At 39.3% G+C, this 20,392-nt stretch overlaps 1 protein-coding gene across 1 annotated transcript; it reads right to left on the bottom strand.

The window, feature by feature from the left end:
- Positions 1–836: 836 nt before the first annotated feature.
- On the bottom strand, positions 837–19,890 carry b4galnt1a (beta-1,4-N-acetyl-galactosaminyl transferase 1a). Its single transcript, XM_080030393.1, has 11 exons — positions 19,820–19,890; positions 9,613–9,827; positions 9,317–9,499; positions 7,788–7,894; positions 7,604–7,641; positions 7,311–7,491; positions 5,625–5,717; positions 5,329–5,516; positions 5,099–5,239; positions 4,565–4,802; positions 837–4,404 (listed from the first exon to the last, which is right to left on the bottom strand). The coding sequence occupies exons 1-11, from the start codon at positions 19,823–19,825 to the stop codon at positions 4,193–4,195; spliced, it is 1,602 nt and encodes a 533-aa protein (XP_079886519.1). The 5' UTR covers positions 19,826–19,890; the 3' UTR covers positions 837–4,192.
- Between the last annotated feature and the right edge of the window lie 502 nt (positions 19,891–20,392).

Genomic DNA, 20,392 nt, shown 5'->3' with positions numbered 1-20,392 from the left:
CTGAAAATATCATGAAGTCTTCCCGCCAAAAAAAAAGATTACACTTTAGCTGAGTTTTCAACACCACACTTACTGGCTTCAATACGTTTGTCAGTCACATCTGTGTTCACTTTGGGGTAGGCTACTTGCATCATTTCTGTGTTTGAAGTTTTGAGTATTTTGTAACATGTACCTGTGTTCGGTTGGGCTTTCTCGCTTTTTCTAAATTCTGTTCATGTGCTGATTGGTGACAAAGATTTCTTCATTTGCCTGTGCTCTGTCTATTTGCATGTGCTTTCCCTGAGTTCAAATGTCCACAGGACTCTAAACAATTGCTTGGATGTTTGAGATGTACTGGATTTTTTTACCACCACGTTCTGAAAAAAAATAAGAAAAAAGTGTGCTCAAAAATGCAAATCAGGTAGCAAATAAGATAGGCTTTCCTAGCACAGATCACACAGCAGGTGTACAGCAAGACCACACCCAAAAGGGGAGTCGACACTGCTGAAGCCACAAGCAGAAAGTGAAGGGCCAGAAACAGCAACCAAGACTCAGTAACACAATTAAAATACAATGGAGAACAGCACATACAAGAATACAACTGCTACATCATAATACGGAAATTACAAGATAAAAAACATAGAAGAGAGTATGGCGACCTATTGGCCATTTTTATGACTTTTTTTTTTATTTAAGATCTCGTTAACGGCTGTTCCATAAGGCCAGGTCAACATATAGACATTTGAAGAGTTGCTATTTCAATAGGCCATTAGAACAAGTTTACAAGTTTGAAGCTCGTATCATCTAGAGTATTGTGACATTGTACCCGCAACATCTATAGTCAAAACAATTTGAATAGTCAATAGTGAATAGGCTATTGACTTCTAGGCTTCTAGATAAATTTAACCAAATAGCCTTGACACGAGTGTGGTTAACTCATCTCCTCAAACACAGGTTCAGCACACTGTACACAGGATGTGCCAATGTTGTTTGATCAGTTTTGATTCAGTCAGTAACCAAACAGGCCAGTGGTTCGTTGAGTTTCTTTGTCTATTCCTGGGGCAAGTTTTTTCTTTCAGTTATTATGGCACTTTGTAGATATACCCTCTTTCTATCATTCAATGTTGATACTAAGTCAGCAAACAATACATTGTAACCTCAACATTTGCTCTGAGTTTTGAATGCTTGCTTTTGTTAAGTTCAGTCGGTTTATGTCTCGCTCTTTGTGACACTACAATTAACATGTGCTTCCTCAGAGATATAACATACACATACAGATCCCACAGTCAAATGCACGCCACACAGACACTCACACAGGTAAGAAGTACTACTGCTTTTACTTCTCCAAAAAAACTGACACAAGGCAATTAAAAGGAAGTCACACATGGACAAAGCCAAGGGGCTTTAAAAAATAACTTTACGTACCTGTGCTAGTGAGACACCTCAGTGCAATGCAGGATATATAACAAGCATTATATATTAGTCACAATGTGTCATTCATGTCTAAAAAACAAAAAAGATGAGAATAGTATGTTGCATCACCAAACACTTAATTCAGGTCCTTGCAAACAAAAATGAACATTGACTGGTTGGGATTACTTTTTTTCCTACCGACCCCAAGCACAATTTCTTAAATCAGCTTTGAAACATTATTCAGTTATACTGAAGTGCTGCTACCAAAGAGACAGACACTTTAAAGACACCAAAAAACAACAAAATGTATAACAAACACAAGGAAAGTGCAGACATTTATCTGAATATTACTTTATGTGCAAGTTTTCACATGTATTATACTTTGGTCAAATGTCATTATCCAAAAGGGAATACAAATTTCAGTCTGTCTTCAAATAATATAATTACAGTTCATGGCATGATAGGCTTTAACCTTAAACTCAGTTTGGCACAGCAAGACAATGGTCCCACCCCTTGTCAGAATACATTCATTTACAAGCACAAAATGTTCCCTGAGAAAAACAGAAAAATACAAAAACAGTTTGACAATATATTTCATATCATAAAGCTGCTGAGGCACTTGTTTGAAGAAACATTAACTGGATCAGTGAAAACTTGTTTTGTCAGTTCAGTCCGTCTGAGAGCTAGCCTGGCTCCGCCCGCCTACCTAACCACTTCCGCTCAAATTTCATTTTCCCTTCAGTAGTCAAATGAAATGAATTACGATGGTCTGGTTGGACCAGGCTATCTGAGAGCTTGAGTAAGGTAAAAAAAATTAAATACAATTCTGATCTTTTTAAAGCCACATATGGAAATAAACAGTGCATTTAACAACAGACATATATCAATATCAATATCCTTAAAAACAAAACATGAACAATTAGTGCATATTGTGTCTTGGTCTTTTTGTCTGTCGAATTTAAATCAATTCAGTTCTCACTACAAACCTTAAAAGGTTTACTATGCAACAATTTCATTAAAAATAAATTATAGAGCCACACAAAAGTTATCCAACTCTATCACTTTTGTCTCACTAGAATGTGTGGTGGTTTGTCTATCTGCACAGCCCCCCCCCCCTCCCCCCATTGGCTGTATTTGCTTTGTTTTGTGATGTTGGGACGTTTCTAGGCGTCAATCAATGGAGCAGTGCACATGGAGAGTGTTGAACCCTCAACCAATAACATCTGGGGCCTGTTTCAGGTAGCTGGTTTTGAGGCAACCCAGAGTTTGTTCGCTCTGAGTTAGTGGAAACTCTGGGTTTCCCGTTTCAGGTAGCAGGTTCAGCGCGACCGAGAGTCAGTTACTGCGGCAACATACGCCGTGGGTCTAACCTGCTGGATAGGTGGTTAGACCTACCCTGAGTTTGTTTTCACTTTACGCTGCAGCTCCGACTGAAGAAGGAGTGTCACTGTCACACGCGTCCCTGTACAGTTTGAAGCAAAATCACTCCACAGAAATCTCCATCGGGATGTTTTTATCATTTCCTGATGATTTTACGTTTGACCGATCATTTATCTGATCAGTAGCCTTGTTCTCAGCCCTCGGTCCGTTCATATAGGCGGCCACCTTACACATCGTGACATGCTCTACATTCAGATTAATAAACCTATTTGTATTGTATGCTTTTTAACGTCTGTGCCACTGAACAGATTTATGTCAGGTGGATTCGTGTAACGCTGCGGCTGCACGCGATTGTTACTGTTCACTTGTGCGATCCTAAAGTCACAGACGAGCCCTTTTATATTCATATTATAGCCTAATATGAATATAAAAATTACATAAATAATTATATAATAATTTAAACTGTGATCACTTGAGGAAAATGGATCTGATAATAAATCAATCAGGCTCTTCAATGGAAACTGTCACCTTATGTGTCAGACGTTAATGTCTTTCACTCCCCATTTAAAAGAAGCGACAGTCTGTTTACTGCACAGTGGGCTATTAGGCTACAGCTTCCCAAATACAGCGAATATAAAACACTGTCAGAAATGCTGTGCCGCGCCAGCTTTATTACTTTACTGCTGATATGCGTAACTTTTTAAAATGGACTATGTACTATATATTTTTTCTGAATTGCCGAGGAGATTAGATCAGAGTTATGTGACAATATACCCGTTAATTCTTCTCCATAGGCTACCATAAACTCATTCGTTAATATTTCTAACTCCAGTGGGAGGAGCGGAGAAGTTTTTTTTTCTTTTTTTGAGAAGTGGAGAAGTGGGAGGATCACGCATTTGTTTCTTCTGTTTCCATGGTGAATCATGTTATCAGCGATCCATTGACGATGGCTTTTATGCACACGCTCCACCCAGAGTGAACACGCTCAGAGTTGATTAACCCAACGCTGATCCACTGTTCTGAAACCGAAAACCCAGAGTTGCTTATCAACCCTGCGCTCTGAGTTAACCAACTCAGAGCGTATGATTAAACCCAGAGTATGTAAAACCAGCTACCTGAAACAGGCCCCTGGAGTGGTGAAAATACAGCCAGACAGAGGAGGACTGTGCAGATAAACACATCACCACATAGTCTAGTGGGGCAGAAGTAACCATTGAGAGGGATTATTTTTGCGTGACTCTATAATTATTTTTTTCATTAAAGTGTTGCATAGTATGCCTTTAGCATACTTGTTCATAAGCAAGTGAAACAATCCCCAAAAACGTATCCATACAGTTTTCTGCAGTCTTTACCTGAAAACAATGATAGTTTCCCTTTCACCCACACATTAAAGTGAAACGGACATTTGGCAGCCCAGGTTTCAGTGACTGGTCATGCACTTAAACCTGCTTTTGAAGTAGAAGATTTCCATATGTGTGTTTTCATCATCGCTGGAATATCTGTAGCGGAATTTGTCGTAGGCCTTTTGTGTGTCCGTTTGAGTCCAGGGTAGTTTGATCTTTGATGCATGGTTTATAACAACATCACTACAGGAGCCAATGTGGAGTATGCCCAGGCCGTCAATGAAGAACTCTGAGGTGTCAAAAGACAAGAAATTAAATTTCCCTTGGGTTTGTATATTTTACATCTTTTCAAACTGGATCAATGAAAATAAACTACATATGGAGAGAGAAAAAAAACGTGTTTGTTTTGTTAGTATATTTGATAGCACAGAAGTTATACATAAACTCACCCATATGACCCCGCCGTGCCAGTTTGGGATTAAAGCCCACCTGCTGCACCTTGTCTGTCCTCCCCATGAAGAAGTTGATTACTGCATCGGCTACCACACAGTTAGGAAATCCATCGATGACATGGTGGTAGCCATTCCGGATATGTAAACAGTCGCCCTCTTCTCCCCCTTCTTCCACTGAAATGGTGTGACGGTATGTATTGGTGTAACCGGTCACTTCCCTCACTGCACCCCCAACCTGAAGACATCAAGACAGCAAAGAGTTGCCTGACAGTGTTGGGACTCAAGTAATTTTTAATACATTCAGTATAATAATCCTAAAGTTACACTGACAATGCAACAGATCATTTAAAAAATAGACATAAAGTTAAGGCAACTGAAGGATAATTTAGGACAAAAAATTGATACCAGATCTTAATCCACTTGACGTGTGTGACGTATAGTAACAATTATCTATCCATCTAGAACAAGTGCATTTAATAAGACCAACCAGAATATATCTGACACACATCATACTGTATCTTGTTATCTCACCAAATCCAAAGTGGTCTTCTCCAGGATATCCACCATCTTCTCCAACTTTGTGTTCTCAGTGAAGATGAAATCATCATCTGCCCAGAGCACATACTTAGTGGTCACTTGAGAGACTGCAAGGTTTCTTCCAGCAAACCATCCCTGTAAAAAAATAAGAGGGGTCAAAACTCATGAGCTGTTTTATAACACTCCCAATGCGTGACACTAAATAGAAACATAAACCTCTCTACCTTTCCAAACGGCATGATGTAATGTTCAATGTAAGGCCCGGTCACTGGCTGAGGGTGTTCATTATCATCTGCTATCACTATGGTGACGGTGGGATAGTATTGCCGTATGCTGTCAATAACATCTTTGAGTTTGTCATAACGCAGAAAGGTCTTTGTGGCGATGGTGACAAGAGCACTGATATTGTACTCTATCAAGAAACAGAGCACACAAACAAACCTTAAATTAGCCCATTAAGTCACCTTCTGTGACTCTTTGCATCAAAAGGAAACTGATCCTGATATAACTACTAACAAACCACTTTGGTGTCCAGAGTTGTAAAGTCTTGGGATGATTCCGTGTCCAACTTTTATGGTGAAAAATGACTGGTGACCCTCAGTTGAGAACAGAACTGTAGAGCAAAACAAAATATTACGGTAAATCCAGGTTTCAGAATTCAGGGGAGGAAATGAAGCAATTGGAATTGATATCATTGTTTTACCACCGCTGAGCTACTACGCAGGTATATGCTGTACTATATACCCACTAAGAAATCTCCAGGATTTCCGTATGCCCACTTAAATATATGCAAGGACACATAAGAATATGGTTTTGTGACAGACCTTTAGCAGCAGGGTTTTGTGTTGTACATAGCCCTCACCCACAACCCCACTCCACTGCCAGCATGAGCAGGGACAGTTTTATGGTGTAGGCTGCATACCATACCATATACACCATAGTTGGGAACAGATGCCGGCTACAACATTTATTAAGATAAATATTGTAGGAATATTGAAATGTGTGTCAGGTTTAGCATACTTGTAATACTGTATGTTTTATGATATATACAAGACACAGCTAATATGTCATCCCTAGAACTTAAGCCATCTGAGAATACGAGACATCCTATTGTTTGATCATACAGTATACACTCACCGGCCACTTTATTAGGTACACCTGTTCAATGGCTTATAAAAACAAAAAGCTAATCAGCCAGTCACATGGCAGCAATTTAATGCATTTAGGCATGTAGACTTGGTCAAGACAATGTACTGAAGTCAAACCGAGCATCAGAATGGGGAAGAAAGGGGGTTTAGGTGACTTTGAACATGGCATGGTTGATGGTGCACGGCAGGATGGATCCATACTTTCATGTTGTATACGCCAAATTCTGAACTTGCCATCTGAATGTCGCAACTGAAATTGAGACTCATCAGACCAGGCATGATTTTTCAATCTGCTATTGTCCAATATTAGTGATCCTGTGAGAATTGTAGCCTCATTTTCCTGTTTTTAGCTGACAGGAGTGGCACCCGGTGGGGTCTTCTGTTGCTGTAGCCCATCTGCTTCAAGGTTGGTCGTGTTTTGCGTTCAGAGATGGTATTCTGCATACCCTGGTTGTAACGAGTGGTTATTTGAGTTACTGTTGCCTTTCTATCATCTCGAACCAGTATGACCATCCTCCACTGACCTCTGACTTCAACAAGGCATTTTACGTCCACACAAATGCCGCGCACTGGATATTTTTTCTTTTTCGGACCATTCTCTGTAAACCCTACAGATAGTTTAGAGTGAAAATCCCAGTAGATCAGCAGTTTCTGAAATACTCATACCAGCCCTCCTGGCACCCTCAACATTGCCATGTTCAAATTCACTGAAAACCCCTTTCTTACCCATTCTGTTGCTCGGTTTCAACCTCAATAAGTTGTCCCGTCCAGGTCTACATGCCTAAATGCATTCAGTTGCTGCCATGTGATTGGCTGATTAGTTATATGTGTTAAAAGAAAATGAACCGCTGTACCCAATAAAGTGGCCGGTGAGTGTATATACTAGACATGAGAAATATTTTAGAAACAAGTGAATCATGTCTTTTAAATAATTAGTCAATGTACTGATCCAAAAGAATATTGTGTATTACCGTTGAACGTTACAATTAAACAATTGAATGCTAAATGAGTAAACAGGACATTCGGCTTTTAGTACAGTGTCAACATGCTAACTTCACCTGTATCTGCTGTCTTGGGATGGAACACTGTGTTTGTGTACGTGACAAACTGCAGCAGCCTGTTCAGAGCGGTGAGTACGGGACTCGACAGGATCATGTGCTTCTCTCCCGCTCCTCTAACAGAGACCCCGTCCACTGTAGCAGCGACATCAAAAACACCCAATGTCGCGGTCAAATATACCTGTTTGCATTGTTTGGGTATACAAACGGATTAACACACGGACAGAAAAAGTGTGTAATTCAACCACAGTTGTGACAGTATGATTTTTTATTATTTAACTTTTTTAAATTACCGTATGGTTGGACCTCGTTTCTTCTTTAAGACCCAAACCTAAGTAGAGAAAGCAATTATTACTGAGTGATGTAGGTGAACGCTGCCAGACGTCACTAGCAAATGTAGTACCACAAGTAGGTGAAGATGTAATGTTTGAGATATCTTTTTCCTTGATATAATGTGTTGAATCAATATGCTTTTACCAGGAATGATGATGGTTTTGAGGGGTCGCACCTCCACGCCCTGGGTAGGATACTGAAGAGGACTGTTGGCCTCAGCCACTAAAGGCACATCTGCTGGATTGTAGGTCCTTCACATAAAGACACATTGTGAGTTCGCTGTATTGATCTAGTCAAGAGGATGTTCCCTGTTATGGTGACGCAAAACTGAAAAACACATCTGGAAGTTGCAACATCAAAATCAGGCAACCAGTCAAGCCTACATTCTGGAATTATTTGTGGATGAATCAATTATTCGATTTAGAAAATAATTTGAATGATTGATTACTAATATCTTTAGCTGTTTGGTTAAATGCTTGCTTGTACAAATGTGAAGACTTCCTGCTTTTCTCTGTTTCATATATAGCCTACAGTAATATAAAATATTTTGGTTTTCAACAGCTGGTCAGACAAGACACGCTATCTGAAGATGTTATTGGGGCTCTGAAATATTTGGCTATTTTTCTGAAATTTTAAGAACTACAGGATTAATCTGTTAAACAGACATCAATAATGTAAAGATTGAAGAATTAGCTCGACTAATACAAAGAACTGTCACATGAAGCCATGTTATGCAAAATAATGACGCTTATCAACACAACAGAAAAATCCAAGGTAATTGTAGCAACTATTCGCATATTTAGTTGCTATGAGTTAATATCATTGTTTAAACAAATGCATGGCTAAATAATACAAGCATACAAGGTGGGATGCAGTGTAAAATGATACAATGAAAGTACCCGAAACACTAGCGTACTAGTTAATGCTATTGGTCTATCCTGCCTGGTTTTTCCACCACATGCAAATTCATTTCCCCCACCGAAATCTTGTCTAACCCCACACAATGAGTCATATATGAAAAGTTGATAAGAACTTTAGTTTTGCTAAGAAATGAAGCTGGGTAATTTGTATTTTATCTCATTTTCAATAATCTTATATCTTATCTGTTTATATGATTTCCTGTGTACATGACATGATGAAAACAATTTACTGAATCCACCAATCAGCTACTACTACTAGTACTTATATACCATGGATAGAGCATTGCAAACAACCTCTCAATTCACTGACAAATATAGTTTGTAAGGCTTCAAACAGAGAGAACTAAAAGCAGGTGGAGGCTAACTGAACTTCAATATAAGACAATAGTCCTTTATGTCTTATAAGGAAATAAAAGGACTTCAGGGTCGCAGAACCTGTTCTTAAACTCACAAGTTTCAACCTGCCTTTCACTTGATAAAAATGCCAGAAACTGGCAGGCACACCCTGTCTCAAAAAAATGCAGTTAAGCTACTGTTTGTTACTTCAAGGTTTTTTTAAGCAATTGTATGATTATTGCAATTCACAGAATACAACAGTATTCAGGCTATCTCACGGGAATGTGGAGGTGTGCATGCAAACTATCTATTGCTCTTTGACAGTAAACAGATACAACTAGACTCAACTTAATAAAACCACATGATTGCAGAGGGTGTGTTCACTAATATTGATTTGTGTTGTCAGTTGTACTTTACCTCCTCTGAAAGCTGCTATACTCCTGAGCTCTGTGACGCTTCACACCCTGAGGGTTAGGCTGTGACTCCAAGAAACCAAGCTCCAGGTTTTGGGCCCATGCCCGTGGGAACAACAGATTGGAGAACGGCAGGTGAATGGTGTCTTTATCAGCAAGACATAGGCATGTGTTTTGGGCCAAACGACTATCAGATTTATATATTTTTAAGTAAAAAAAAAGAGTGAGTTGTTAAAGATAAGAATGAGAATTCAGAACAGAATTTAGACAATATTACAGGCTTGCTGATTAATAACCCACCGTGCCACATCGTCCTTAATATGGTAGGCAATGTCATGATGGCCATTCATGAAGTCTCGCATTTTCTGATCAAGGAGTTTTATAATTGGACTCGGCTGCCTTGGGTTTATGTCAACTGCTGAACTGGTTCCAGGGCTCCAAGTGTAAAACAGGGCGAGCAGCAGTAGTCCACTTGCCAAAATAAGTCCATAACGCTTCTTGGAAGTGGTATGCATCTAGAATGAAGATTAAAGGGAATGTCAAAATGGTATACAAATACTGTAGGGCTGGGCAACAAAATGATGATTATCTCTAGATCATTTTCCTCAATCGGGATTGAACAAGGCTGTAGCACTAGAACAGTTTTCAATTTCCTTCTACCCCTTTTGAACATGAAATATAGTATTTGAGTTACAGTATGTTATGAGGATTCTTTTTCTTTTAAATATTATTTTATTGCTTACATTTTTATTTGTGTTTGTAGAATGTTATAATTTGTATTGTTAACAATGTCAAACAATAACAAGACACAGTTTCTGCTGGCTATGGTGCTAGTAGACAGTTAAATAAGTTTGTTACCAGTCACAAGGTATATCACATAAAAATATAAACTCTTATAAATAAAACAAAAAAAGTTCATGTGAATTTTGATAAAATGAGTTGTGTATTTTAATGTGTTTGCACTTTTTGTGTTTTATTTATAGGGGAGAACGGGGTAATTTGTCACATGGGTTGGATGTCACATTCGTTATATCTCGCCACCAGAGCGCGCTAGCTCTGAAATGTTGATATAAAAAAGGTCCAGAATTGGGATCAGAGGTCACATACATAGACTTCCTTGGAGGAAGACAGCTGCATTTCAGGTGAGAGGATGTTTTGTGTTTTTCATGTCAAATTCAAAATATTTTGCTTCTCAGTATTTTTCTTCTAGGCTTTTACACAATGGGTTTATAACAAAACACTTGTTACCCTCAGAAAGTGTGAAGGGTAAACTATAGTTTAGATTGTGGTTAGCAAGCTAATTAGTTTTCAGATGGTTGTTGGCCTTGATGCTAGCAAGAAATTCAAGTTGGGGTTGGTCGTCAAATTTTTTGGGGGGTTGGTTGTCACATGTTATCTCAAGGCTGCAGCCAGAAAAGGAACCCAATAACGAAATAAATTGTCAAGCTGTATCCTCACTGACACCCCAGAGAAGGAAAGAATAGAGCAGGAAAAGGCAGCTAGCAAGCAAAAGAAAAAAGGGCAACAAAATCAAAACAACCCAGTGCATCCCAAACTAGACTAGCTGCCAAGGCTACAGAACGTTATGTAGGCCTATTTGTCAACTTGACAATGCAATTAAACATTCAAATTTGGTTCTGCCTCCTTGCCTTCTTTTTAAGATTTTTCCCATTAAGATAACATTGTGACAAACAACCCCATAGTGTGTGACAACCGACCCCTTGATGGGGTTGGTTGTCACAATGTGTCAGAGTGTCTTTGATGGTAAATTACTTCTTCATTACAATAAGTTGGAAAAAAAGAGAGACACACATTTCTAGCCAACACCTTAAGCTTCAATTTAATGTAGGAATGGCTATTGACAGATGTTTTGGTGATGAGCAATTCTCACTAGAGTAAAAAGTGTGCCTACTTACCCCGTTCTCCCCTAAGAGTTTATACTTTTGTGTGATAGGCCTTCTTGTGATAATTGTGAATTAAAGAGACGGATTTCGGAAGATGTACACAAAGCTTCGTTGCTTCATTCATCTTCTACCTCAACATCTACTTTTTAGCCAGGACCGGTAACAAACTGACTTATTTTACTGTCTACTAGCACCATAGCCGGTGGACACTGTGTCTTGTTATTGTTTGACGTTGTTTACAACTTCATTCAGTGAGGGAAGGTGATCGCCGCCAGTAAAACAAAACGAAGAAGAAGGTAGCATATTTCCGGTGGAGCTCAGCCGAGCGGGTGGGAAGCCTGGGGCGGGTCATTCTGCGTTAAAAAATGTATGCATTCATTCCAGAAATTTATCACCCTGCGTTAACGCGTTAAATTTGACAGCCCTACTTTATCGTAAAATATTTAACTTAAGAATAAGAAACATTTTCAGAATAAGAAACATTTTCAGAATAAAAAACGACTTCAGGTTGAAGACCCAGTATATAGTCATAAAATCACAGAAGCAGTGTAATTTTCAGATTGTTCCTAGCATTTTCCTATTCATTTCATTGAATGAGGAATATGACTCACCACCTCCATTAATAGTCAATCAGATGTTATAGTCTGTTATTCTTAAATATATGTTTCCTTGTAGGCTATACAACCTCATGAAACCAAGCTCGGCATACTCTGCAATGGTATCACTCATCCAACACGCCCTGGTGAAAGCTTTTAGATCTCAAATCAACCTTGCACAAGCAGGCCCGCCGCTCCCCATACGCAGAGTACGCAGAGCGTACAGCCCCAAGTACCTTGCGGGGGCCCCCAAAATTAAGGTTGCTAAAAAATGTCATGATAATTATTACATTACAAAAAATATATACAGTCATATGAAAAAGTTTGGGAACCCCTCTCAGCCGGCATTATAATTGACTCTGCTTTCACACAAAAAAGATAAAAGTGGTATGTCTTTCATTTACCAGGAACAGCTAAGTACTGGGATGTTTTCCAAACAAAGATTTTTTGAAAAGCAGTATTTAGTTTTATGAAATTAAATAAAATGTGAAAAACTGGCTGTGCAAAAATATGGGAACCCTTGTGGTCTTGCTGATTTTAATGCATGTAACAGCATGTAAAACTGAGGACTTTAAACACAAAGTTGGTTGGATTATGTTGTTAAGCCTTGAACCTCATATAAAGGTCTGTTTAATCATGATAAAAGGTATTTTAGGTGCCTAAATGCAAGTTCCACTTCTCTTTGACTCTCTGCAGAAGTGAGACAGAATGCGATCATCAAAACAGCTCCCAAAAGATCTTAAAAACAAAGATTATTCATTGTCATGGTTTAGCGGAAGGCTACAAGAAGCTTTCCCAAAGGTTTCAATTGTCAATTTCTACTTTAAGGAACGTTGTCAGGGAATGGAAGGACACAGGCACAGTTGCAGTTAAACCCAGGTCTAGCAGACCAAGAAAAGTACAAGAGCGGCATATGCGGCGGATTGTGAGAATGGTTGCACACAACCCAAAGATCACCTCCAAAGACCTGCAAGAACATCTAGCTGCAGATTGTGTATCTGTACATGGTTCTACAATTCAGTGCAATTTGCACCAAAACATCTGTATGGCCAGGTGATGACAAGGAAGCCCTTTCTGCGCCCACGCCACAGATAGAGTTGCATGGAGTAGCAAAAGCTCATTTAGACAAGCCAGATTCATATTGGAAGAAAATGCTTTGGACTGATGAGACAAAAATTAAGTTATTTGGTCTTTATAAAAAGCAGATGTTTTGCTGCAAATTGCGCTGAATTGTTGAACGATGTACAGATACACAATCTGCAGCCAGATGTTCTTGCAGGTCTTTGGAGGTGATCTGTGGGTTGTGTGCAACCATTCTCACAATCCTCCACCTATGCCGCTCCTGTTTTTTTCTTGGTCTGCCATGCCTGGGTTTAACTGCCACTATGCCTGTGTCCTTCCATTTCCTGACAACGTTCCCTACAGTCGAAATTGACAATTGAAACCTTTGGGAAAGCTTCTTGTAGCCTTCCCCTAAACCATGACAATGAACAATCTTTGTTTTTCAGATCTTTTGGGAGCTGTTTTGATGATCCCATTCTGTCTCACTTCAGCAGAGAGTCAAAGAGAAGTGCAACTTGCATTTAGGCACCTAAAATAAATTTTCTTATGATTAAACAGACATTTCTATGAGGTTCAAGGCTTAACAACATAATCCAACCAACTTTGTGTTTAAAGTCATCAGTTTTACATGCTGTTACAGGCATTAAAATCAACAAAACCACAAGGGTTCCTATATTTTTGCACAGCCAGTTTTTCACATTTTATTTTATTTCATACAACCACATACCGCTTTTCAAAAAATCTTTGTTTGGAAAACATCCCAGTACTTAGCTGTTCCTGGTAAATTAAAGACATACCACTTTTATATTTTTTTTGTGAAAGCAGAGTCAATTATAATGCCGGCTGAGAGGGGTTCCCAAACTTTTTCATATGACTGTATATTAGTTATGGAGAACCCACCATTGTTTTTTCTTAATTGTGTAACCTATCACTCAATTAGGGCAAATTAGATGTGTTTACCTAATATATAAAAAGAGCTCCCACCCCTTCCCTAAGACTAATGTTACAGCCTTCAAAGATCTCGTCTTTTCGGGTCGGAGGCAGAACATCCTTTTGCCTGAAGTTTCCCCAATTATAGCCTACCCGATTTTATCTGTTTTTGAATGGCGATTCATAATGGCAAGTAAGAGACAACATGAATCTGGCGCTGAAAAACAAAAGAAGACTGAGAGATGACAGCATTTGAAATCAACTAAAAAGCACATGCTTCATATTGGCGTGTGACTGTCTTGTTTGATTGGGTAAGCTATGCGTTCCAGTGCCGATTTCCCACAGTTGCCGCTGCACGTGTTCTCAGTGCCCACATTTCCTACTGCGTGCATGGTTCAGGCACCGAAGCTGGGGGCAAAGCCGCTCCAGCTGCCCAAATCTGCGGCTCTCTATGCGGGGAGAAGCTCCAGTGATGCCCGCCGCAGTAGCCCTCTTGTGCAAATCTACAACCCATCGCCCGCTTCCACACTGTTCTGCGCAATTTAAGTAGGGATTCAATAAATTCACGTCCCAGAACTACACAGGTGTCACTCAGGTAACAATTACTGCTGCTGCGATACACATGAGATGGAACAATAGTAAGGCAATCACGCTATACCATTTTCTTACTTATTTTTTTAAATCTTTAATGTAAGTCCCATTGGCATAAAGAACATTTTCATTTACAAGGGGAGCTGGCTGAAATAGCGGCTGAAGTTAGTTGTTTAGCCTGTTCATTTCTTAAGATCTTTAGTGTTAAGATTGCATTAACTCAGGGGGCGCCCTTCCAACTGAGCTAAGGGCGCCCCCTGAGTTAATGTAATCTCAGCTCAGTTGGTAGGGCATTAACTCTCCCATGTCTTTGTTGGAAAATATAACCTACCATTTATTTATCATTCATATATTACTTTATATATTACTGAAGGTGCTGCTGTTGTTGCTGTTTTTTGATTTTGTTGTATATATTACTTAATATATATATATATATATATATATATTCATGTTATATGTATATTTAATGTCAATTTTAAAATAAATAGCAAAGGTTTGAGTGGTACCTCTTAAGGTTTTGTGTGTGTGTTTTTTTTTTTTGCGGGGGGGGGACTCACTGACCATTTATGACCAATTATGCTTAGGGCTTCCAAAAGCTTAGACATAAAGCACACACACACACACACACACACACACACACACACACACACACACACACACACACACACACACACACACACACACACACACACACACACACACACACACACACACACACACACACACACACACACACACACACACACACACACACACACACACACACACACACACACACACACACACACACACACACACACACACACACACACACACGCACACACACACACACTTTCACAAGATTTCCCCTCATTCTTGTAATTGGGGTTAAGCTGATGTATGTTTTTTGTTGAAAATTGTTAAAAATGCTGTTAAATTCTCAGTCCTCGCAGCAGACCCGGGTTTATTTCCAACACGTGGTCAGTTATCTGCATGGCATTCCCCTCTCTGCCCCATTGCATATCCCTCTGCCTTTTCAATAAGGCCTTGAAAAGAAAAGCTGTTATTATGTAAGTTTTGGTGAGTGGTTGCATCATAAAAACTCATATTTTGAAATAAAGACAGAGGTATTAAAATGGGTAAATTTGACTATTCTCTTTAATTTCACATGTAGTAATGCAGTAAGTAATGCCAGAGGATGATAAATGCACTCAAAACAATATTTTGATGTTTAACTCACTATTAAAGGTGCAGTGTGTAATATGAAATCATCAAGAAAGTTCTACAAAGTTCTAGAATGCAACACTCCCTGGGTAACCCCACCCCTTTCGAATAATAACAGAAGCTACAGTGGCCTTCAAGGACAAGAACAATTCTAAATTTTAAACAATGCACCTGATGACATTCCAACTATGACACTTTCAAGATGGCGGCACTAGGCCTTGGTCCAAAATATGCAGAAATATGGACATATATGAGACCCCAGTGTTTCCCCTAGAATTGTTTTTAGGCCCGGTGGTAAAAGCTGATAAAGAGTATGCGCGCGGCGTGCGTACCAAATTTGTAGTAGAAATTGACCAAAACTAACTGTATTATGGATGAGCCTCTTTTGACAGCCCGCTACAAATCAGGGCATAGGGTTATGCCTTCACATTCGGTACGTTTGTACATTTTGTGTTTCCCTCAGGATTTTTTGAGACTGCTGGGGGAGAATGGACCTTCTAGTGGGGTCTTGGGGCATGCCCCTGCGGAAGAAAACCTTTACCTTTTTAAAGTTAAATGCATCAAACTGGTGCACTTTGAGAAGCTAAATCTGATTTTATTTTTTTTGCTCTGTAAACAGCTGTCATATGTCCTGCCTAAAACAATTTTATGGAATAATTTGGAGACACAAGCCATATAAACTATTGAAGAAAAACACATAGATATGAAAATAAAATACAATAAACACGAAGACCTAATATAGACAGGTATATCCTGTCTAGTATTAATTTCTGGAATAATCTGGATCATGAAACATTTTCTTTAATTTATCAAATATTAATTTAAAATAAATGAATTAACCTAGGCTACACATCATGATTAGCCTATCAATCAAAATGTGTGCAAAATAAGCAACATTTTGTATTCTGACCCATTATATTTCATGTAGCCTAGTTCTCAATTTAAAACATAAAAATAAAGTAGCATTGAAAATACCAAAAAATAAAGCTTGTAGGGCTACTATAGCCTGCTGTTTTCAAGATAACTTGCTGCGCTGTCTCAGCTGTTGATACAGATTGGTTGCCATGGCGACGTAGCAACTTAAACTTTCTAAGTTTTGCTCATCACTTTTTCCTGTTCAACTCCCTGTTACTGAGTCCTAAATATCTCCAGTGTAGCCTATGCCATGGACCTATAAAGGAAGGTTCTTTCTCGTCAGTTTCCCTGTTTGACATGTGCGCTCCGAATGCACACGTGCATCGCGCGGCGTAGCGCAGACAAAAAAAAAAAAAAAAGATGAATATTTTTTTTTTTTTTTTTTTTTTTTTTACTTTTTTTTTTTTTTTTTTTTGGCAGCTGTTGGCCTGGCGGGGGGTCCCGTTGGCCTGGCGGGCCCGCCAGGCCTGTATAATGGTAGGGGAAACACTGGACCCTTTCTAAGGGAAAAAAAATAATTCAAAAAAATGTTTTCAGCTATTATGCACTAAATTAAATGTACAATGGATATTATAATTACTTTCTACAAAATCTGCTAGGAAATAAAACCCAAAATTCTACACACTGCAGGTTTAAGGTAGTTGGAGCACGGTCACACATTCTGACAGCTCTTGTCAGATATGGTGACCCCATAATAGTTACTGGCTCTGTGATGACACCAAAGAAGATTACATGTGTCCTGATTAATGCAATAGGATGACAGAGCCCCTGAAAAACATTTTTTAATGCTTTACTCATTTATGAAGAAGTTAGAGCATGGTCACACATTCTGATGGCTGTCATCAGAAATGGTGACCCCATAGTAGATACTGGCTCTGTGATGAAACCAAAGAAGAATACGCATCCTGATTAATGCAATAGAATAACAGAGCTGCTGGAAACAATTTTTTTTAATGCTTTCCTCATTTATGAAGTAGTTAGAGGGGACGTTGTTAGGATCATGAGACATCGGGGGCTTAGCCCAGGGGCGAACATTGACTAAGGGGGGTCCGGGTGGGTTGCCCCCCCGGAGAAAATGTTGCACGTCAGTTAGTTAAATCCATCAATCTGGTGCAGTAGAACAGTTAAAATAAAAATGTCAGTCCTCAAATGTCTGCTGATTGGATGCAGACCATTGGGTGTGGGTGTGTACATATACAGGGTACAGGCTGTGCCAACTATTCTCCCCTTATTGCAGGGCTGTACAGTGCGACAGTTTTGATCGCATTTGCTACTGAAATTGATCACGTGCGATGATGAATACAAATCCATTCGCACTCCTGCGACAGGTTGATAATGAGGAGAGGCTATGAAAAACAATGAATCAATTAACTGATTGGCTCTCAAAGTCCTGCCTGACACTCAACATCAGTAAAACAACATGCATGTACTTTTAAAATAGAACAAATGGAAATCAGCCTGATATTATTGTTAATGGAGAAAAGATCCAGACTGCTTCACATTTTAAATATTTAGGAATAACTGTGGACTCACAGCTCTCCTTCAAGAAACATGTGAAGCAGGTGAGCAATACAGTCAAATTCAATTTAAGGAATTATAGGTAGCCTACATTAGGAACCAGCTCCCTTGATTCTTAACACAAGTAAATTATTTTGAACTACTGTTCTGCACCAAAATTAGTTTTTGCTGTAACGTCTGATGGTTAGAAACGGCATTGCATGTGTGATTTGTGTTTTTTGACCCCCCTGTGTTACCTTAGTTTAGTTTGATGCAACCAGCAAGAGAGCACAGCATGTCAGTTAATTCTCATCTTTCTTGTCCTGAGAGAGTCTCAGTCCCTGAGTATTTATGTTTAAAGGATCTAAATTACTTTTGTGGCATAGCAAGTAGGCCGTTTGTTTAATTTCTGAATGTTTAATTTTAGCTTAAATTCGGCGATGCTAAACGCGGCAGCATTTTACATTGAGAATGCATTGTAAGTTAGCATTGAAGCTAGCGGGACCTAAAAGCCCTGTTCACACACACACACACAGCCACAGCCTTTCCTCACCCTCACTCAATGAATTCCTGCTTGTCTTTGTTTTGTGTTTGTTTTCCTTTTTTTGTTGCATAAAATGTAGTCTAGCAGTAACATTACTAGCTTTTCATAACTAAACAACATAACGGTGGTTGTCATGTCTCTCTGCTTTTTTGTCTTAATCAGTTGCTAAAAAAGAGAGCATCAGTCCTAGCTTATTTTGCCTTACCTGGCTTGGTTTGTTATAGCATCAGACAATATGGTATTTCACCGAAAATTAGCATACAACTTTCACAGCTTTCCTCACTTAGAGATGGTTGCTATTCCAACGCAATGTGGATTATTGTTCTATTGCCAGGGCCAGGGGACAAACTGCACCAAGTAATCTAAAGCATAGGCCTACATGACTGCTTTGAACAAACGTTTGCTTTTATAATCGGCGAATGTTATCGCGGGGCTATAATTTTTTTAACAAAAAAAATAAAAATAATAATAAAAAAAATAAAATAAAAAAATTATCCGGGGCTATTCATAACGACGCCATCACACATTATATCGCTGGTGGCTCTGTGCTCCATGGTGCTGACTCCAAATAAGATGTCCAGATAACTCCTATGACAAAGGTAGGCTACTCAAACAATGTTTTGATGGTGAAATAATTTATTTTTAAGTTTAATTGTACAGAAAATCACAGTCAAAATAGGCTTACTTTATGTAGCCTTTTATTTAATTTTACCTTTACATTTTACTTATTTTCGGACACTATGCCTGGTGTCGGTGTCCTCTTTCTACATAAAAGCAACAAACAGCGATTACTCATGCATCCATCTGCCGTTTTGAAGTTGTTTCGGGGACAGTGTGGGCTATCTTTCGTAGGTTACGCCAAGGGTTACGCCCGTGGCTGTAATGCAATGCATTTACCTTTACGTAGGTTACTCTAGGCTAGGGTCACATATCCCGACAGGTCACAACTTTCGGTGCAACAATTAGACAAGTAGCCTAATAGACTATCCAAAGCCTGGTTGACCTTTTGTAAACATGAAGGCCTATGCAACCCCAAACTTAAGCACTTTAACGCACCGAGTTTTATATTTAAAAACAATTTAAGACACTTGATCTTTTAAGAAACCCTTGACTTTTTCTTTTCTTTTTTTTACCCCAAAACAGAGGATAGGCCTACCTGTTCGGTAAATATATGACATTAATAGAACGCAGACAGCCCTGAAATATTTCAGGAACAGACATATTCACCGTAAACAACAGTCATAATGAAAATTGGCGTTGCTTACCGTCATTGTTTCCGTGGGATGATTATTTAAGCGCCTCAGTCCAAAATCGAGGTCTGATCGGAACTCAGAAAGGTGTGGTGTCAGACTAGCCTGGCTCCGCCCCCCTAGCCTGGCTCCGCCCCCTACCTACTTCCGCACAATTTTCATTTCACTTCAATGAAATGACGTACGATGGTCTGGTAGCACCTTTCTTTATATGTCCATGGGTAGCACCAGGCTAGTGTCAGACAGTTGACACTTGAACATTGAGATCACGCGCACGAGGGTGTCTGTGTAGGCCTACCTTAAGCTTCTGCGCCTCCTCCTGTAGGCTACGTAGGCCTACTCACATCCAAGTGCTAATAGGCTTCAGAAGAGCCTTCACACAGTTTTGCCGGTTGAAATGTGATCCTCGATTGTGTGTTGTAAAGACAGTCAACACAGTCACAGCATCGAGCATGCCACCATGATTCCATGCTCAGCGTCTGTTTGGGGGTGCAACATTCATTGGCGAGATTGAAGCTCTTTTCGTTTTGACATTCATCAGCTTTGATGTTCTACATTTTAATTGTGCCCCTATAAACAGGACTTTGT

This window comes from Ammodytes marinus, assembly GCF_949987685.1.
Source record: "Ammodytes marinus genome assembly, chromosome: 7".
Taxonomy (NCBI): domain Eukaryota; kingdom Metazoa; phylum Chordata; class Actinopteri; order Uranoscopiformes; family Ammodytidae; genus Ammodytes; species Ammodytes marinus.
This window is presented reverse-complemented; position numbering and strand designations above follow the sequence as displayed.